The 18,283-nt window shown below is 42.5% G+C and overlaps 1 protein-coding gene across 1 annotated transcript in view; it reads left to right on the forward strand.

Annotated features, from left to right (window-relative positions):
• The first annotated feature begins 6,937 nt into the window (after positions 1 to 6,937).
• Positions 6,938 to 18,283, forward strand: part of nsd1b (nuclear receptor binding SET domain protein 1b) — a 38,525-nt gene continuing 27,179 nt past the window's right edge. Inside the window, exons 1-5 of the mRNA XM_032534706.1 lie at positions 6,938 to 7,534; positions 8,674 to 9,602; positions 15,552 to 15,690; positions 17,817 to 17,989; positions 18,173 to 18,283. The exon at positions 18,173 to 18,283 is cut by the window's right edge and continues 4,294 nt beyond it. Of these exons, the coding sequence (XP_032390597.1) occupies positions 8,691 to 9,602; positions 15,552 to 15,690; positions 17,817 to 17,989; positions 18,173 to 18,283 (1,335 nt within the window). The 5' untranslated portion in view covers positions 6,938 to 7,534; positions 8,674 to 8,690. The remainder of the gene's footprint in view (positions 7,535 to 8,673; positions 9,603 to 15,551; positions 15,691 to 17,816; positions 17,990 to 18,172) is intronic.

Raw genomic sequence — 18,283 nt, forward strand, 5'->3', positions numbered from 1 at the left:
ATACAGTACTACTCCACTTTTTATAAGTTTTTTTTAATTGTATTTATGTATAATATTGCAGTGTATTTGTGGTATTGTATTTATTTTCTAGTTTTTATGGGTAAAATGGCGAGTGTGAGCACTGTAATTTCCATTTTTATGGATGAAATAAACTTGACTTGAATAGACTACATCTCAGAGGTGAACATTGTAGTTTTTACTCCTCTACATTTGTCTAACAGCTTTAGTTACTTCATCTCCTTCCTGTCCTCTGAAAACCACGTATCTCCAGATGTGTTGATGTCTTCCTTCATGTGTTGAGATGATTCTCCTACTTCTTAAGATAAATAAAGTCTTTAAAAATCTTCTTGGATCAGCTGCAAAACTGCATCGTCACAAAGCTGAAAACAGGGCTGTTATTCTGACACCATGGAAAGTTTTAACCTTTTTTAGAGATGCGAGGTTCTCACAGGACAGCGATGCTACAAACATATAATCATCCTATAGAATATGATGCATTGCTGTAGATTAAACTATCCAACAGCGTATAAAAGAGTTAAATTAAACCTTCAACATCATCAGCAACAAAAAATAAAATGAAACACACACATGAATGCAGCAGGAATCTTAATAGTCAAGAGAAAAACACTTCACTGCACTATAAATACTTATATTTTATACTTTACTATGTGGATTTTGCTTAATATTGCTACATACTTTTACCCAATTAACATTTTGAATTCATTACTTTTACTAGAAGATTTTTTAGACTGATATTTCTACTTTTACTTAAGCAGAGGATCTGAGTAAGTCTTCCAGGGATCAATAGCTTCAGTGTGACACAAGTGGAATGAAACTGAGACAAGAAGGTTGATAGAGAGAGAAAGCTGTCCCATCGGCCGGGACAGCTGACAGCTGGGTTCAGGGTCAGAGGTCGTGGATTGGCAGCAGTGGGGGAGTGGAGCGGAATCTAAAACAACAGGAAGGCACACACACACACCACAACACACACCACAACCCACACACACACACACAACACCACACACCACACACACCACACACACACACACACACCCAACACACTGCCGGGAGAGGAGGAGAGCACGGCCTCCGGATCTCTTGTGTGACAGTTGACTAAAACTTCATCAGTGTAGTGTGAACGCTTCCTCCCACATCTAATCCAGGAGCTTTCAGTGTGTGTGTGTGTGTGTGTGTGTGTGTGTGTGTGTGTGTTGTGTGTTGTGGTTTTTGTGTTTGTGTGTGGTGTGTGTGTGTGTGTGTGTGTGTGTGTGTGTGTGTGTGTGTGTGTGTGTCCAGTTTTAGACTTTGGACAGTGACCACATTTGAGTATTTTTTGACTAAGAAAACAAAAAAACCCAAACACAGAAAGACAACTGTGTGGCCATGTGATTTTAATCAATCAATCAATCAATCAATCAATCAATCAAATAATCCATCAATCAAACTTTATTTATATTTATAAAGCACATTTAAAAACAACCAGGTTGTACATTGACATGAAACAATAAAGAGAATACAACACCAGACAAATACAACATACAGTTCTCATGCCGGATTAAAAGCCAAGGAATAAAAATGTGAATTAAATCGCAATTTCAAAAAGCGGAAGCCAAAATAAGTTTACACAAGTTGGATGTACACAGTGACAAAGTTTGCATTACTAAGTTTCTGTCCTGATTGACAGGTCGGCGTGTAGCCACGCACCAAAAAACATCTCCTGCTGCTCTGTATGGTGACGAGGTAGGAGGTCAGAATTTACTCTATTTATTCATGAATACTGTATATGCATTTATTTATGTATTTCTTTCAACATTTGTTTATTTATACAATCATGCAAGTACTTAATAACTATAAATCAATGGTTCCACTGGGTCTCGAAGCCAGGTCCTTGGTGTAAAGCAGATGTGCTGGAACCACATGTATCAAGAATGCTGTTAAAGTTAAAGTATGATTTATTTTTAAAAGAAAAGATATGCAGATGTGGGGGGAAAAAAATCATACTTTTTATTCTTAATTTCATTCATGTATTCATTAAACTACATGAACATTGACACATGTTGACAGTCCGATGGTTGGACTTCTGGTTACACACCTCGTTCTCATTTGATGTGCAGTGCTGCCCTCTACTGGACGTGACAAGTCTTTACAAGACTATGGACTTTAAAAAGTAGAAATAGTCAGGAAGTCCTGAATTTGAAATTTGAAAATGTTACTCGAGCAAAAAAGTTAATATTAGCTGCATGCACTTAAAGTATGCTATGTTAAAAATACAAGTAATCATTGTGCAGAATGGCTCTTTTAAAAATATTATTGTCATAGAATATTATATCATTTAGTTTTGATCACTAATACATCCACGTACATGTAAGAGCATTATGTGGTTTGTTATCAACATGGAACCAATTTTAGATTTCTTTGTATGCTACTGGGTAGAATAGTAGTATTTGTAGCCTACTGCATCATATCACATAAGTATATAATGTGATATTTGTATCTAAAAGGTAACTAAGGTGGGTTTATATTTATGTACTTTAAAAAAACTTTAAAAATCTGTCAAAGTAAAAAACCTCAGCTGTCAGATAAATGTGACTAACTGGCTTTACGTGGTTGTGGCCACCAAGGAAACAAATGCCAAAAGTAAAGTCACTGAGAAGATGACGTAGCGTATGAAGAGCGGCAACAGTAGCGAGTAGTATGAAAGCCCAAAAATCCACGTAGAGAGGTTGGGGGGGGGTTGGTTACAACATGTAACTTACTTTAAGATGCTTCAGGTTGGAGGTGGAGTAATCTGGATGCTGAAAGGAGGTCGGCTGCTGGCAAGCAGAGGTTGCACTGCACCGTTATGTTTCCTTCTCCCTGTTCTTTCAATGTTAAATGTTGTTTGAATTTCCAAGTTATAAACCCATTCCTGCCCTGGGTCTGTTGTGCCGGTTTCTGCTCCACCTCTACGTCTATCAGTGATCACGCAAAAAGCTCATTTTTTGTTTTCATATTGAGGCTTCTGGGAAATGCATGCAGGTACCTTGATTTATTTAGTATATTGTAACTGTAACAGAATACAGTTACTCATAGTTTGTATTCTGAATACGTAACGCCGGTACAAATACTCCATTACTCCTCAACACTGTGCATTTGTTACTTCCAGGCTGGACTACTGTAATTCCTTACTCTCAGGTTGCCCAGTGTGTGTTCTGACAAGAACTAAGCTATTAGCTTCTCTGCATTGTCACTCTGGAAAATACAGGACTGAATTTAAAATCCTTCTCCTGACCTACAAAGCTCTAACTGGTCAAGCACCATCTTATCTTGAAGAGCTCTCAGTACCTTATTGTCCCACTGGAGCACTGTGCTCCCAGGATACAGAGCTACTTCTGGTTCCTAGAGTCTCTGAAGGTAGAATGGGAGCCAGAGCCTCTAGCTATCAGGCTCCTGTCCTGTGGAACCAGCTCCCGGTCTGGGTTCGGGGGGGGCAGACACCGTCACAACATTTCAGAGTAAGCGTAAAACCCTCCTCTTTGATAAAGATTTTATTTAGGGAGTGAGGAGTTGCAACATTCAGCCAGACCGGCGGGGGAGGGTGTATAGCTGCAGACGCAGCACCCCTTCTCTTCAGTCGTCATACTAATCTACCTTATAACCGATGACATAATCAGAGTGGAGGGAAGGATAGCCTGATTCTGAAAGGGAGAGTTCTAGCCCGACCAGGCTCTCCCTTAATTATGCTGTTATGGATTCAGACTGCTGGGGGACTTCCTTTGACCCACTGAGCTTCTCTCTCTTCTCTCTTTCCATCTGTGTGCATTCTTGTCCCAGAAATGCTCCGTGCCCTGCTAGTCCCTGCTACATCATGTTACACCCTGCTATGTCCTGCTACACCCCGCTACGTCCTGCTATGCTCTGCTGTGGCCTGCTACGTCCTGCTATGTCCTGCTACACCCCGCTACGTCCTGCTATGCTCTGCTGTGCCCTGCTACGTCCTGCTACGTCCTGCTACACCCCGCTACGTCCTGCAATGCTCTGCTGTGCCCTGCTACATCCTGCTATGCTCTGCTATGCCCTGCTACGTCCTGCTATGCTCTGCTGTGCCCTGCTACTTCCTGCTACACCCCGCTACATCCTGCGATGTTCTGCTGTGCCCTGCTACATCCTGCTATGCTCTGCTGTGCCCTGCTACGTCCTGCTACGCTCTGCTGTGCCCTGCTACGTCCTGCTACACCCTGCTACGTCCATGATACTGCTGCGTGCCCTGCTACGTCCTGCTACGCTCTGCTGTGCCCTGCTATGTCCTGCTACACCCTGCTACGTCCTGCAATGCTCTGCTGTGCCCTGCTACGTCCTGCTACGTCCTGCTACACCCTGCTACGTCCTGCGATGCTCTGCTGTGCCCTGCTACGTCCTGCGATGCTCTGCTGTGCCCTGCTATGTCCTGCTACGCTCTGCTGTGCCCTGCTATGTCCTGCTACACCCTGCTACGTCCTGCCTGCTCTCTGTGCCTGCTACGTCCTGCTACACCCTGCTACGTCCTGCGATGCTCTGCTGTGCCCACTACGCTGCTCCCCTACTACGTCCTGCGATGCTCTGCTGTGCCCTGCTACGTCCTGCTACACCCTGCTACGTCCTGCGATGCTCTGCTGTGCCCTGCTACGTCGTGCTATGCTCATCACACCCCCAACCGGCACCGTCAGACACCACCTACCAAGAGCCCGGGTCTGTCCGAGGTTTCTGCCTAAAAGAAGTTTTTCCTCACCACTGTGGCACTACATGCTTGCTCTTGGGGGAATTACTGGAATTGTTGGTTCTTCATAAATTATAGTGTGGTCTAGACTTACTCTATCTGTCCTGAGATAACTTTTGTTATGATTTGATACTAAAATTGTAACAAGGGAATTTCCCCACTGTGGGATGAATAAAGTATTATCTAATCAAATCTAATTAGGATAAGTAAATATCTCAGTCTTCCACCAATGCTCTTTGTATTTATGTTTGCATCTCACATGAGACTTAAATGCGTATTAATTATTCATTAACGAGTAAGCTACAATTTTGATTCTGGTTTGTATGTCTAGGAGGACTTACAGATATGTTATAAGAATTTATTTTTGAGGTGCCTTTATTGTCATTGTACTTCCCAATACAGCAAAATTAGGAGTACTAACTAAGTAAATTAACTCAAGTGCTGTTCTACACTAAAATGTTGAGCTATTCCTTTAAAGTTTCCATTTGATGCTACATTATACTTCTACTCCACTACATCTCAGAGGGAAAAATCTCTATTAATGCAAAATACAATCTACTAATAAATGATGATGTATTATTACAAATTAAATAGCAGTAAATAAAGTATTTAAAACGAGCTTCACCTATACCAGCTGCACCATTAAAGTGGTGATAATGCATCAATGTGCATGTAATGTAATGTAATGTTATCCTACTATTGAGACTTAAATGCGTATTAATTATTTATTAACATGTTTGGTTCTCTGTGGCATCATATCTCTAAGGGGACTTCCAGATGTGTTATGAGAACTAGTTTTTGAGGTTCAGACTCATAAAGATGCTTCGTCAAATCAAAACCTGGTTTGATGCATCAGTGGAAAGTCCGGGGGGGGGTGGAGACTTGGCTGACACGGTTGCTCTAAATAAGAATGAAAGCACGTTAACGGCAATGATGCCGGCGGTTCCCCGGGAGGTGCGCGCGGCTGCCGGTCCGCGGCGCTGTTCTGCGAGCTCAGTGAACCCGCAGCAGGCCCTGTCCCGCCGGTCTGTCTGCCTGTCTCGCTCTCTCTCACCAAAACCCCGTCTCAGAAGCAAAACGCATCCTAAATCATCCGTGTTCTCAGCTGAGTATAGAAAAAAAAAGCCAGGGCAAGTGAGCAGGTGATATTCAGCGAGAAGTTGCAGGAAATATAAAATATTCACACGAGCAGTCCTGCAGAGAGACGTCGGTTTCAACAGTGACCGGGTCGAGCTGGATTCTTCAGAGGAGAGGGGGGGGGTTGCTGTTTTTCGGCCGTGTCGATAATAACCGCCGTTTTCCATATCGCCTCCCGGTGACAAGTGTGTGTGGGTAGGGGGTATTTTTACACCTGGAAAAAAAAAAAACCTTCTACCCGCCCTCCCTGTTCTCACTGACATAGACATATCCACGTCTCCAAATCTCACCCATGCAAATCAACCACACGACAGCAGAAATCTCGCAGCTCAGCTCAGCTCAGTCTCCCCGGCCGAGGAGCTTTACCCCTCCGTTTCACTTCACGTGCACAAAACCACTAACCCAAAACTAGCACGGTCGACGCTTAACGTGTCAATAAATGTTGTATTTGTTGCTGTTTAGACGTGCGTTTGGCACACACATACATACACACGTACACCAGAGGATAACTGTGCCTCAGTCCCCCTTGTCGTGGCACAAACGCTCATAAGACAGGGACTTTGGGAGGGAGGCACAACATGTAGAGAAAATGTTCCTGCCGTGGCATGGCTGATTCCATTTTAACAGCAGCCTCCAGAAAGACTCCAGGGCACAGAAGAGGTGCGCTTTGAGGCTCAGTTCCTCCGTGGCTGGGTGAACTTTAAATCGGGCATATATTAACACTTTGTGGCCTGCTTTTTTTTTTTTCCTCCTCTAAGGCTGGAGGACTCCATTTTGAAGGGACCGGGTGTGCAGCCAGAGACTACACAGCAACTCGTCTCAGAAAAGGAAACCCATCGGTTTTTCCGGGTAGCCTGCTGAACCATTTCACTGCTTCTCAGATGTCTTAGTGGTGGACATTTTTGAATTACTACTATTTCTTTATATTCGGCTCCTGGGCGCATGTGTACTGCCCAAGTGTGTGGGGGGGGGAGGGGGGGAGACGAAGAAGATGCCAGTTTGTTGGCACAAGTTCGGCATGTGACATATGTCATTGGTGATGGCAGCCTGGTTTAAGGTTAAGAATTGATGCTTGTAATTAATGGGCGGGGCGGGTTATTGAAGGTGTCGTGTGGTTGCCCCGTGCGCTTCTTTGGTGACTGTCAGTTCAGATTTTTGAGTTGTTGGGTTTTTTTCTTCTTGGAAGAGAGATTTACGGCCCCTTCTGTGCTCCATGCTGTGGACCGGCTGGGGAGGGAGGCAGTGGTGACGACTGGCAGTGCGCACAGCAGAGAGACTTTCAAGGGGCAGGCAGAGTCTGCAGGCAGGAAATAGCCATTCAACAGAGCAGGGATCTATCTCTACACGGCGAATTATAAAGTTGTAGTTATCACAAAGCAGAAAGGGGGGAGTGACGTTGGAGGAGCACAATACGCCTGAATCTCTAAACCAGGGGCCGCTGGACCAGGTTTTAGCGCATGTAGAGAGGAGGAGGGAGAAGGAGGAGGGAGTGAGGGAGGGAGGGAGGTGGAGGGGGCAGTGAGTACGTTTCACAGGATCCAGGCCTAGTAGTATTGCCGCTGGGACTCTCCTCATCCGCTTTCAAAAAATTGGAAATTGGCACATTTAAACGCCAAAATGAGCGGGTAGAGGGTCATGGTAGTGGTGGCCGACACCGGAATGGTAAGATTCTCGCGACAGATCCCGTGTCATTTGGTGTTTTCTCCGTGATTTTGTTGTTTGATGCACACATAGCCTGCATCTGTCGGGGGGGAGAGTAGTGTGTGTGTGTCTGCGTGTGTGTGCCAGTGTGTGTTGAACTTGTTTTGTGTCGTGTCGTCTCGTCTCGTGTTATGTGGCATTTAGTGTTTCTGTCTCGTGCAAGCATGGAAGCCACTGTAAGCCACGAGCGACACACACACACACACACACACCAACACATGCAGTTGCACACACCTATGCACACGCGCGTCATGCACACGCGCGCGCACGAACGGGTCCATTTTATTTCCAGTTTGTGGTTGCATTGCCGGCGTGTTTCACGTCGGCATGATCTCTAACATGACGTGCTGTAATTTATTGCCTTAATTGTGTGTGACTTCTGTGTGCACGAGCGTGAGTTTACAGGCTGCTGACCTTATCATTTTCATCATATCGCGTTCATTTACATCTAAGGCTTTACTGCTGGGGTTGCGGTGGTTTGCGCAGAAGCTCTCCCAAAAAAATGTGACATTAGGTCGATCCGCTCGTCGTCAGTGAGTCTGTTTACGTTTTATTTTGACATCATGTGAAGGCAGATTGTGTTGTTATCATGGATACGGTATCTGAGCTGTGTCACTTAAAAAAATCTAATCACAAGCTGCCTGGATAACTTTAGACAAGCTGCAGCAATGTTATGACAGATTTACATGCTGTGAGAAAAAAAATGGATAATGTGTAACATTAAAAGGAAATATGTAAAATGAATACAAATATGTAACTATTAGTTTTAACTATTAAATCAATTGCCAGCTCTTTTAGTCGTTTAAAAATTCTCAGATTCCAGTTTATAAGATGTGAATATTTTCCAGTTTCTTCTCTCCTCTGGAACAGTAAACTGAATATCTTTGAGTTGTGAACAACACATTTGAGGACGTCATCTTGGACAATCACTGATCAACATTTTTCACCCTTTTCTGACATTTTACAGACCAAACAACTAATCAACAGATTAATCAACAATTAAAATATTTGTTAGTTGCAGCCCTAAAAGTCATCCCAACTTTAATGTTCATGATTTTTTCAGTAAGCTCCACTCTGATAATGTTCTGTTCCTGTTTTAGGGAGGAACCATGTCAGCATGAGCGGGCCTTACCCAGGCCCTGGTAGAAAAACTCATCAGTCCAGCTGCCCTTTGACCTCCAGCCGAGACTGCTCCGCCCACTCCTGTCCCTCCAGACACCATGACTGCAGGGTCGGGCTAACCATGTCTGCTGCCACCTCCTCCCTCAAGCATGCCTCCGTCTATGGGTTTACACAAAGGGACCACCACTCCTCCTCCTCTTCTTCTTCTTCTTCCTCCTCCTCCTACAGTCCTCTTAGGAGGCTGCAACATCTCACCACCATGGTGAGCCAGCCTGACCTGGTTCTGCCGGTGAGGGAGCCAGAGAGGAGCTGGGAGTGGGGGGTGAATAAAAAGGAGAGTGGGAAGGGGATGGAGAGGGAGAGGGAGAGGGACTCCTGGGCTGATTGTGCTAGCAGTGATTATCCTGGCACCGGGAACACTAGCAGGGAGGAGAGCTTCGGTGGCTCTACTGCTGGACAAAAACAACCCGTGGTCCAAACCAGAAGTCGAGACGGGCCAGCAGTCAATCGCAGCGATCCTCTGGTCTCTGAGAAGAAGACAGAAGGTTGTTTCTCAGGCCCGCCCAGCCCGGCCTTCTCTCTCGATAGCAACAGCCCCTTCGCTAACGGCTTCCTCCACTTTGAATCCTCTTTGTTTGAGGATGACGACAACGATGCAGAGCGCGACACGGCGTCTCCTCTGGGAGGAGGCTTGCAGGACAAACACAAGAGGGCGGGGAATGATCTTCAATCCACTCCCGGACACTTGAATTTGGACTGCAAAGAGGCCACCCTGTCGTCGGCCAAGGTGGTCACCCGGTCCCAGTCTTCGGGCCAGCGCAGGAGGTACTGGGACGGCTCAGATGACGAGTGGGAGAGCGACACCGAGCTGTTCCTGTTTGGAGATAGTCCCTCAAGGCATTCAATGGCAAGTTTTATCCTTATTACCCAAAGTAAACAAAAGAATGGCTTTCAAGGCCCCCCTCCAACGTTTTCACACGCAAACCCTGAGCATGACATAGCCCACTGAACACCTGCAGTGCCTTTCACCTGTTGAAACAGAATATCAGTCATTGGGATTAATGGTTGGGCTCAGGCGAGACACTCCACAACTATAGCTCTGTCATTGATAAATATGGGTGTTTTCCTTTTTTAGAAGGAACTACAAGAAAACATTCAGCTTCTCCAGAGGTTTTCAGACTGGGAGGGGAGCTGAATGGTGCTCATGGAGGTAATTTAGGTACTTAAAAAAAACCTTAGCTTCAGAATGCAAAAATCCCACTCCTTCGCTGAGTCGTAACTTAGTCAAATCTGGAGACACAGACATGATACACACATGTTTAGAGTCAGTGTGACTTACACCTTCTGAGGATATCAGTATGTCTTTATTAATGTCCGTACATCTGGTTAGACATCATAGAAAAACAGACCTTTTGACTCCACAACTTGCCTGAGAATCATCACTGTTTCGAGTTTCCTTATAATAATCCACTGAGAGTTGTCTTTATATCCGTGGGTATACTGCAAACAGGAGCTGCTAGTAGCTAATTTGGCATACTTTAAATGGTTTTATTTTGACAAAATGTTAACTAATATAGGCGAAAAGAAGAGGGCTTAAGTTGTGGATGTCTTAGAAATCCGACAATAATAATTTTGAGTAACAAAATCCATTAATAACTTTTTTGTGATGCATGCATCTATGTGTTTTTTGACAGCAATGAGGCTCAGCATGTGCCATCAACATGGTTTGTGTGTTTGCTGGAACACAGACACTGTCTTCTGTCTATTCATATGCAGATATTGACTGTGTGTAGAAAACCTGTGGATATACAGACAAAAAAATATTATAAGCAATTCAATCAGCCAATCCTGTCCAAAGAGTCAGACTTTGACAACACCGGCCCTACTTTATTACAGGACTGACATGCAAGTATGGACCATGATGATCCGTAACTTGTATTCATTGTCACAGGTTTCTGCTTTTGTGCAAGGACACAATTGGCAGACTTCGATTACATACATAGGCGCTGATGGCAAGGTCACAAAAAGACCTATTTAGTTTAAAAAAAACACAGTTTTTAGTGTCCTATAATTTAAAGAATTTTACACACCACCCTGACCAACGCAACTACCTGGGCAAACCTGTGTTAAACGGTAGTTAAAATGATGCTACCCTGAATCTGTAAATGTGCTCAAATCAGACTCTGCTCAGGGCCTATGTGTACAGAAAACGCCAGGTTGTGGTTTTATTGTTAGATCCTGGAGATTGTCGGCAATGTGAGGTTACCAGGCAACCAGTGGAGACCCCAGTTTTTGTATGGATTAAACAAACATAGTCTAATGTGTTAATAAGTAAGCTTTAGAAGTGTTGCTAGGTAGATTGTTTTGACTGTGTGAACCGGGCCTGAGTTGCCCCCCACCAGGCCTAAGCCACTACAAATTAATTTTTAACACATTTTAAGATGTTTTTAAAACCGTTGGAAACTCAGACATGGTAATATTTTCAAATCTCCAGTCGGCTTTTAGCACTGACTTGATGTAGGGCCCTGTGGAATTTGTCTTATTCTCAATTTCGCGATTGCGTCCATGATTTTGGAATTACTGAAACTTTTGGGCTCTACATTAATGCATCAGTCTGTGACTGGCCCAAGCTGGGCCCTTGTTAAAAAAAACACACTTTCCACCGGGCTAAACAGCTTTTCTTGAGGGAACCCTGGTTTCCATTCTTTATGCTAAGCTATGCTTGTAGCATCCTCAGCTGAATACTGGTCTGACTCTTTATTGACTGATGGTTCAGAAAGCTTTATTGTCCCTTTGCAACATTCCTTAATACACCTTAAATCTCTTAAACAATGCTGTAAAAAAGAAAGACAAACACAACACCTTTACTTTTCACAGATTTTGCTTTAGTGTCTCTCAAGTAACCGGCTAATGGCAATATGCTACTGTCATTTAACTACTACTAACTTGCAAGCTTGTAGTCTCCAACCTCAGCAAAAACCTCAGCAAAAAACATAAACCCAAGTCACAAATAGTAATTGTAAAATAAATCAATTGTAAAACTAACATACCTTGTGCCTCTAACAGCCAGGTGCTAAACATTATCACTGCGTTCGACCACTTCTTTCTTCTCGTTTTGTGGCCGCACATTTACTTCCGGCTTCAGAATTTTTCAAACAAAAGCATTGGTGTCAGAAAATGACTTAACCAGAAAAACAATATTTGGGTAATTTGCAAAGCTAAGCTAATCACCTGCTGGCTGTAGCTTCATATTTAGCATACAGACGTTTCTGTCTGGTCATGAAACTCAGGCATTTAGTGAAATAAGTATATCACCTAGAATGTGTAAACCTTTTCTTAAGAAACATATCCGTTCTGGTGTCCCCCAGGGGTCAATTTTAAGACAACTGTTATTTTCTGTGTATATGCTGGAACTGGTCATTTTTGGTACCACCCTATTAGTTAGCTGGCTGTACATATCCTTAAAAGGAACATTGATCATAATGGGATTTCTATGTGGCCTTTTTCATACGTTATTACGCAGGTTGATTTTTAACAATTTATTCTGGCTTTGTGACATTCCATGGTCAAAAATATAAAACTTTATTGAGCTCCAGAAGGAAGTAATGCATAGAGACCACCCAGTTTGTTGCCAGTTCAAGCCGCCAGTACAAAACAAGGCCTATACAAGCACTGATTATAACGTTAATAGCCAAGCAACCAACTATTTACTACAAATAGTCAGTGTTAAAGATTAATTTGTGCATGTACTAAACGCCTCTACAGGCATATAGCTGTTTCCCCCTGCTTCCTGTCTTGATACCAAGCTAAGTTAATCATCTCCTGGCCGTAACTTTAGAAAGAGATTAATATTGACTTTCTAATCGCACTCTTAGCCAAAAACTGAATAAGCATATTCTCCGAAATGTTGAACTATTCCTTTAAAATACTCCAGCCAAGGTTACATCATAGCAGCAGCCAGGATCGGCCCTCTGGCCATTCCTGCTTCATGCCGGTCATTACTCAGGCCTGCTCATGTACCCCACTAGTCCTCTCAACCTGCTGCTGTGAGCCGTTACTACTATTAACACAAAGGATAAAGTCGCCACTAGAGCAACCAGGTTGGGACATTCTTCTACTGTGATTTGTGTTATGGTTTGAAACCTGTTGTGGAACAAGACAAAAACTAAAATTAGACCTCAGAAAAAGCCTGTAGAGAACCTTTTTGGTCAGAAGTTAAAATCTTTTATCCATTACAAAGTGTTATATGTATAGAATAAGTTTTTTTTTTGTTTTATTTTTTATAAAATTGTATTCAGATTTGTCCATCTACACTTTCCAACAGAACAAAGACCCAGAATCTTAATGACAAAGCCGCCCAAGAGAGAAAAACAAAGCATACAACACACATTTACCCACACATCAAACAAACACGCTGCACCTCAGTATCTTCATATCTGATTCATTTAAACAAATTGTGTCAAATCTAAATAAACATACACATTAACATTTATAACCCAAATGTTATGAAATCTTAAATCTGGGACTATGTAATCATTTTAAGTAACACACCTTCATGTTATGTCTTTGCCTGTTCGTCGTCTTCCTCTTTTATTTTTTTTCTGTACTGTTAAGTTCAGTGAAAAGATAAAGACGAATAGCAAGCCAAGATTGGAGCATTAATGGTCATTTTTAACCTCTGGGCACCGCATATGGAAAAGAGAATTTAAACACAAAGGTTATAGCTTTCATGTCACAGCCTTTATCTTTGATGTTTTAATGCTGGATTCAGACTACACAATATGTCTGTCTGTAATAATGGACACTGTCAAATTAGACAATGTACTGTATAGACTCATAAATTCTTGTTGTGACTCGGTCAAGAGATGACAGACTATACGTTGGTCTCTGACCGATCAAAGCTTTCCATCATTCACGACACGTATTTTCATGATAAAGGAGGTCCTAAAAAAGTGACTTACTGGAACAAGAATGTAAACAAACCACATTAGATGACGTAATACACTCATTCGCGTGTGTGACGTCATAGTGCATCATTTGCATAAAGCTTTTTGGTTGTGTCAGTTGACAGCCGGCTGCTCACGTTACAAAAGGAGAGGGAGAGAGCCGTTAACTGTGATTACTGTGAGCAGCATGCACTGGAATTAATTACAATATTTTATGTCTGGCTTTGTCTGAAGTTGATACATTTGTCAAAAGTTGCTTTTTAAAAAGAAATAAAGTTGCTAAGAGCGTCTGAAAAGTCGCTAAATCTAGCAAAGAAGTTGGTAATGAGGCATCCCAGATGGTTGTCGTGCACTATAACCCACTACACAGGATAAAACGTCTGCCGGGTTGGGATATATATATATATATATATATACACAATAGGGCTGGTGTTTTGGAGACTGAACCTAGCATAAGGTATGCACCTCACAGTTGGTTCACACTTATAACAGTTAAGGCAAAAATCCAGAGAAGCTGAGACACATCAAGCAAGGTCAGAAAAATCTTACAGGTTAATAAATCCCCAGCAGTCTCCTATTTTGGTCTCAGAGCTTTAAAAATAGACATGATTTTCTTATTGGTTAGTGATTTGCACTATTAAAGTAGTTACTTCTTTGGTTGATTTTTATAAATGTAACAAACTGTTAGGCCAAAATACTCACTATGCAGCGAGTTTGAACATGTACTTAAATTTAAAAAAGCATAACCGCGGCTGCGGTACAATAGCGAGAATTGGTGTGGGAGAAAATTGCTGCTCGAGTCAATGCGTAAGCTCTAATATAGTGTATTAATGTCATATTTAATCACAGGTAACCTATAATATCACTTGTGAAAACTGGAATGGTAGTAAGCCACACCTATCATTTAATTTAGGAGCAATCCTGCGGGCAAAAAAGTATAGTACTACTAATCCCATTCTTAGGTTGCAGCACCATCATTAACAGAATTATGATTTACACTTGTTAATTTATTTTGAATGTTTCTAGCTGGTTTGTGTCCAGGGAACTCTACACAAACATTTCAAACATGTTTCATAGCGAGTCACACTCTTCTGCCGTGGCAGTGGCTTTGCTAATGTGCTCCGCATCAACAATGTTGGAAAGAAAACTGCCATTAGCAACAACAAAAAAAGTAATGCGACACAAAGAATGGGATGTAAGAGCATGTCCACGATGGGTGACATTAGTTATATGAGGACAGATAATTTCATGTAGACTACATAACTGGTAGACTGGGAAAAAAACGATATCGTTCAAATTTGGAAATTAAAATACATCTATAGTCGGGGACTCAATATCATCTCCGTATGTTTAACTTCATCGACGGGATCGTCGACAAAAGGAAATGCTTTGTTCTGCACGAAAATGTTTTAAAGTCTACCTAACAGTTAATATACCAACACTGTTTTTTATTCATGCAGATAACAAAACTCCGCTAAAATGCACCTGATACAGACTGGATGGATGAAAGAATGAATGAAAGAGCGCTGTTTCTGAGGGAGGAGACTGAGAGAAAATGGAGGTTTATTGAAGATAATCAGCTCCCATCTAGGTTAAGTTCACAGACTCAATTACCATGGTACCGTTGCTAAATCTGCTTTCTGAAACAGACCCCAGGTGTTTGACAAAGGCATCATTGGTGACCTATGTGATCATCATCGGTAAAAATGTCACATCATAGGTTACACAACATGTCTATGTTAATGTCTTTTCAAAGTAGAGTAGATGCACATCACTGGGTCACGGTGTTTAGATGGCGAGCGTCCGACACACATGTAGTTCTGATACAGAACATTTGTTGAGAACACAAAACCTGACTCCTTTTCATACGTCTGATTTTTCTTTCTTCATTGTCATGTTGTCAACAGCAGAGCAGCCTCAAGAAAAAGTCTTTGCCGCCTGTAAAGTTTTTAGAGGGTGAAGTTATTTGGGCAAAGTTCAACCGAAGACCATGGTGGCCCTGTGAGGTGACCGTTGACCCTGCACAGGGAGTCTATCACAGAGTAAAAGGTGGGCCTGAGACATTGTTGACTTCATGTGATTACTTACATTGTATATGGGGTGTTTTCAATTGTGTGATATGCTCTGTGGAGTGTTTGGTTGCCAGTTAATTGACAACTCCAGCTTGAACAGTGATTAGCAATATCTGCACATTATCTCTAGGTTAACTGAAACGGACACAGTACAATGAGTGTACTCTACTTCAAAGTGTTGTGTGTCTACTAAAGAGTTTTTCCTTGGTCAGCGACCAATTACAGGGAAGGAGAGGCAGGAAAAATACCAAAAAGATCAACAGTCACATCCAACATTGGAGTGCTGAACAACAATGCAGAAGAAATTAACACTGCTGTCCACATAGACCAATTGGTCTGTCCTCTCTCCCTAAGTGCTTCATCCTTCCCTTTATCCAGAGCAAGGGCCAGAGCAAGTACTCTACCTTGTGCCAACATGTTTACTTTGGCAGATATTTAGTATCAAAGCAACTAGACACAACCAAAGTGTTTCAACAAAAATAATGCCGCGCCTCTCAAGCACTTCCAACTGGCCGTTTTCAGAAGACCGCCTGCTGTTTACAGCTGGGGGGAAAACACTTTAGTAGACACACAGCCTTACTTGCAAAGCCTTAAGCCTGTTTTACGCTTCTGCGTCAAATTGACAGGGTACCCCCGTAGACCCCTCTGCGTCCACGCTGGACCCGACGCCGTAGCCTGCCGTGCACCTCTCAAAAAATGTAACTACAAGTCGCAGCGATGCACATCTCTCGGCCGACTAACCGTCCTCTTAATACATCCATGAGGCTAACGGCTGACTGCTACAATTATGACAGATCGTGCTGTATGCGGATCTGTGCCGGCAGCACAGATTGTGTAACGATGTATTAGCTAAGAGAACGGTTAGCCTCCACCGGGAAGCTGACGCTAGTTTAGCTAACAGCTATTTCGGCTAACCGCTAGCTGACAGCTTGATTCAGTCTAAAATAACATTACTCAAACTAAACACTTGGGAAAGCAGCTACAGCTAAATTAAGACTTCACAGTAATAATAAAGACAAGTATTGAGTGATTGTATTTTAAATGAGCACAAGTAACGTAGAACTGACCTAACAGCTGTTATATATTTTAATGGTTATTTTCAGTTTTGAGGGTCTTTTACATGCTCAGTGGTTAGCTGAATTAGCTGTAAACTAAACTAACGTTAGCTTTCCAGTGGAAGCTAACGGCAGACCGCTGCTGTGGAACAGACTTTCTTTAACTGTCTATGGGAACAGATTGTGCAGTGTCCTAAACCCTCTTACATCATGATTATCATCTGCGCATGCGCAGGACGGATCGTGTACCGACACTCTCTTCAGTCATTCTGTAGCTCGCACCGTCTATCTGCCATTTCGACCAGTTTGACACAGAAATTTAAAAAAAAAATGGATTAATGGATCATTTTATTTATTTATTTTTTTGTTAGTTTGTAGCCAACTTTACAAGCTGACTTCTCTATTGCCTGGTGAAACAGGTGATGTCCCTTACGTTGTAAAACCAGCCTCTGGAGACTCGACCAGCTGAGTTGCAGCGACGCCATCAGCTGTTTTTATTTTATAGAGCTGAAACGAGCCGGTTCAGACCTCTTGAACCTTTCTCTGCGACGTTCAAAAACGGTTTCGTCTCTTTGCGAATCTTTGGTCTGAACTGGGCTTTAGAATAAAATTCTCACATTTTCTCACATTGCCATCTTGAACCACATTATACTTTCAACCAATAAGGATATCGTCCTTCCCTTTTGAAAGCGGTTATTTCAAGCAGTGACATGTACATTGAATGCATTATGCTTTCATGCTATAAATAACTTGGACTTTTTTCAGTCTAGTCACAAACACCAAGGTATGCCACAAACTGCTGGTATTTTGGGTTTAAGTTTTTTTCACTGTCTAGTGTCTCATGTAGACATTTACATTTTTGTGTAACAAATATGCTCAAAATTCTGACAATAGTATACACATTTATTGTGGTTATGTAAAGAGTTTAGTGTTCTAGCATTTTTAAGCTCCCTTTGCTTAGTTAATGCACTTGTATACTTCCTGTGCACAATGATGTAGTTTAATATGCGTCTCATGAGATTGAGGCTGATGTTTGTTATTGTCTTAGAACCCAGTGACCGGCCCTGTCGGCTCTACCATGTCAGGACCTTTGGGGAGCCTGTTGAGCTAACCTGGGTGGAGGATAAAGCAACTCACAGTTTCCACGGAGCCTTTGAATTTGAACAGCTCACCCTACTGCGCCGGAGGGGGAAGCAAAGGGAGCAGAACTACAAATACACTGTAATTACTATTTTAAGAATGATGAGTCTCCACTTGCATGCCTTAAAAAAAAAATGTTGGTCTAAAGCATCATCATTGGTGGGTGATCATCTTGTTAGACAATTAAAGAGAGTTTGCATTTTTTCTGTAAGCCGGTGTGTTCTGTGTGCAACAATTGAGCAGTGTGCCTTTATCTTTCTGCAGATTGCGAAGCGTTTTCAGGACTCTTGGAAATTGAGTGTGGCGGAAGCTGAATTTGTTCTCCAAGAGCGATCCAAAATGGCTTCCTCCATTACTTCGTTGATAGATGATGCC

Source organism: Etheostoma spectabile, chromosome 13 (assembly GCF_008692095.1).
Source record: "Etheostoma spectabile isolate EspeVRDwgs_2016 chromosome 13, UIUC_Espe_1.0, whole genome shotgun sequence".
In the NCBI taxonomy this organism is placed as follows: domain Eukaryota; kingdom Metazoa; phylum Chordata; class Actinopteri; order Perciformes; family Percidae; genus Etheostoma; species Etheostoma spectabile.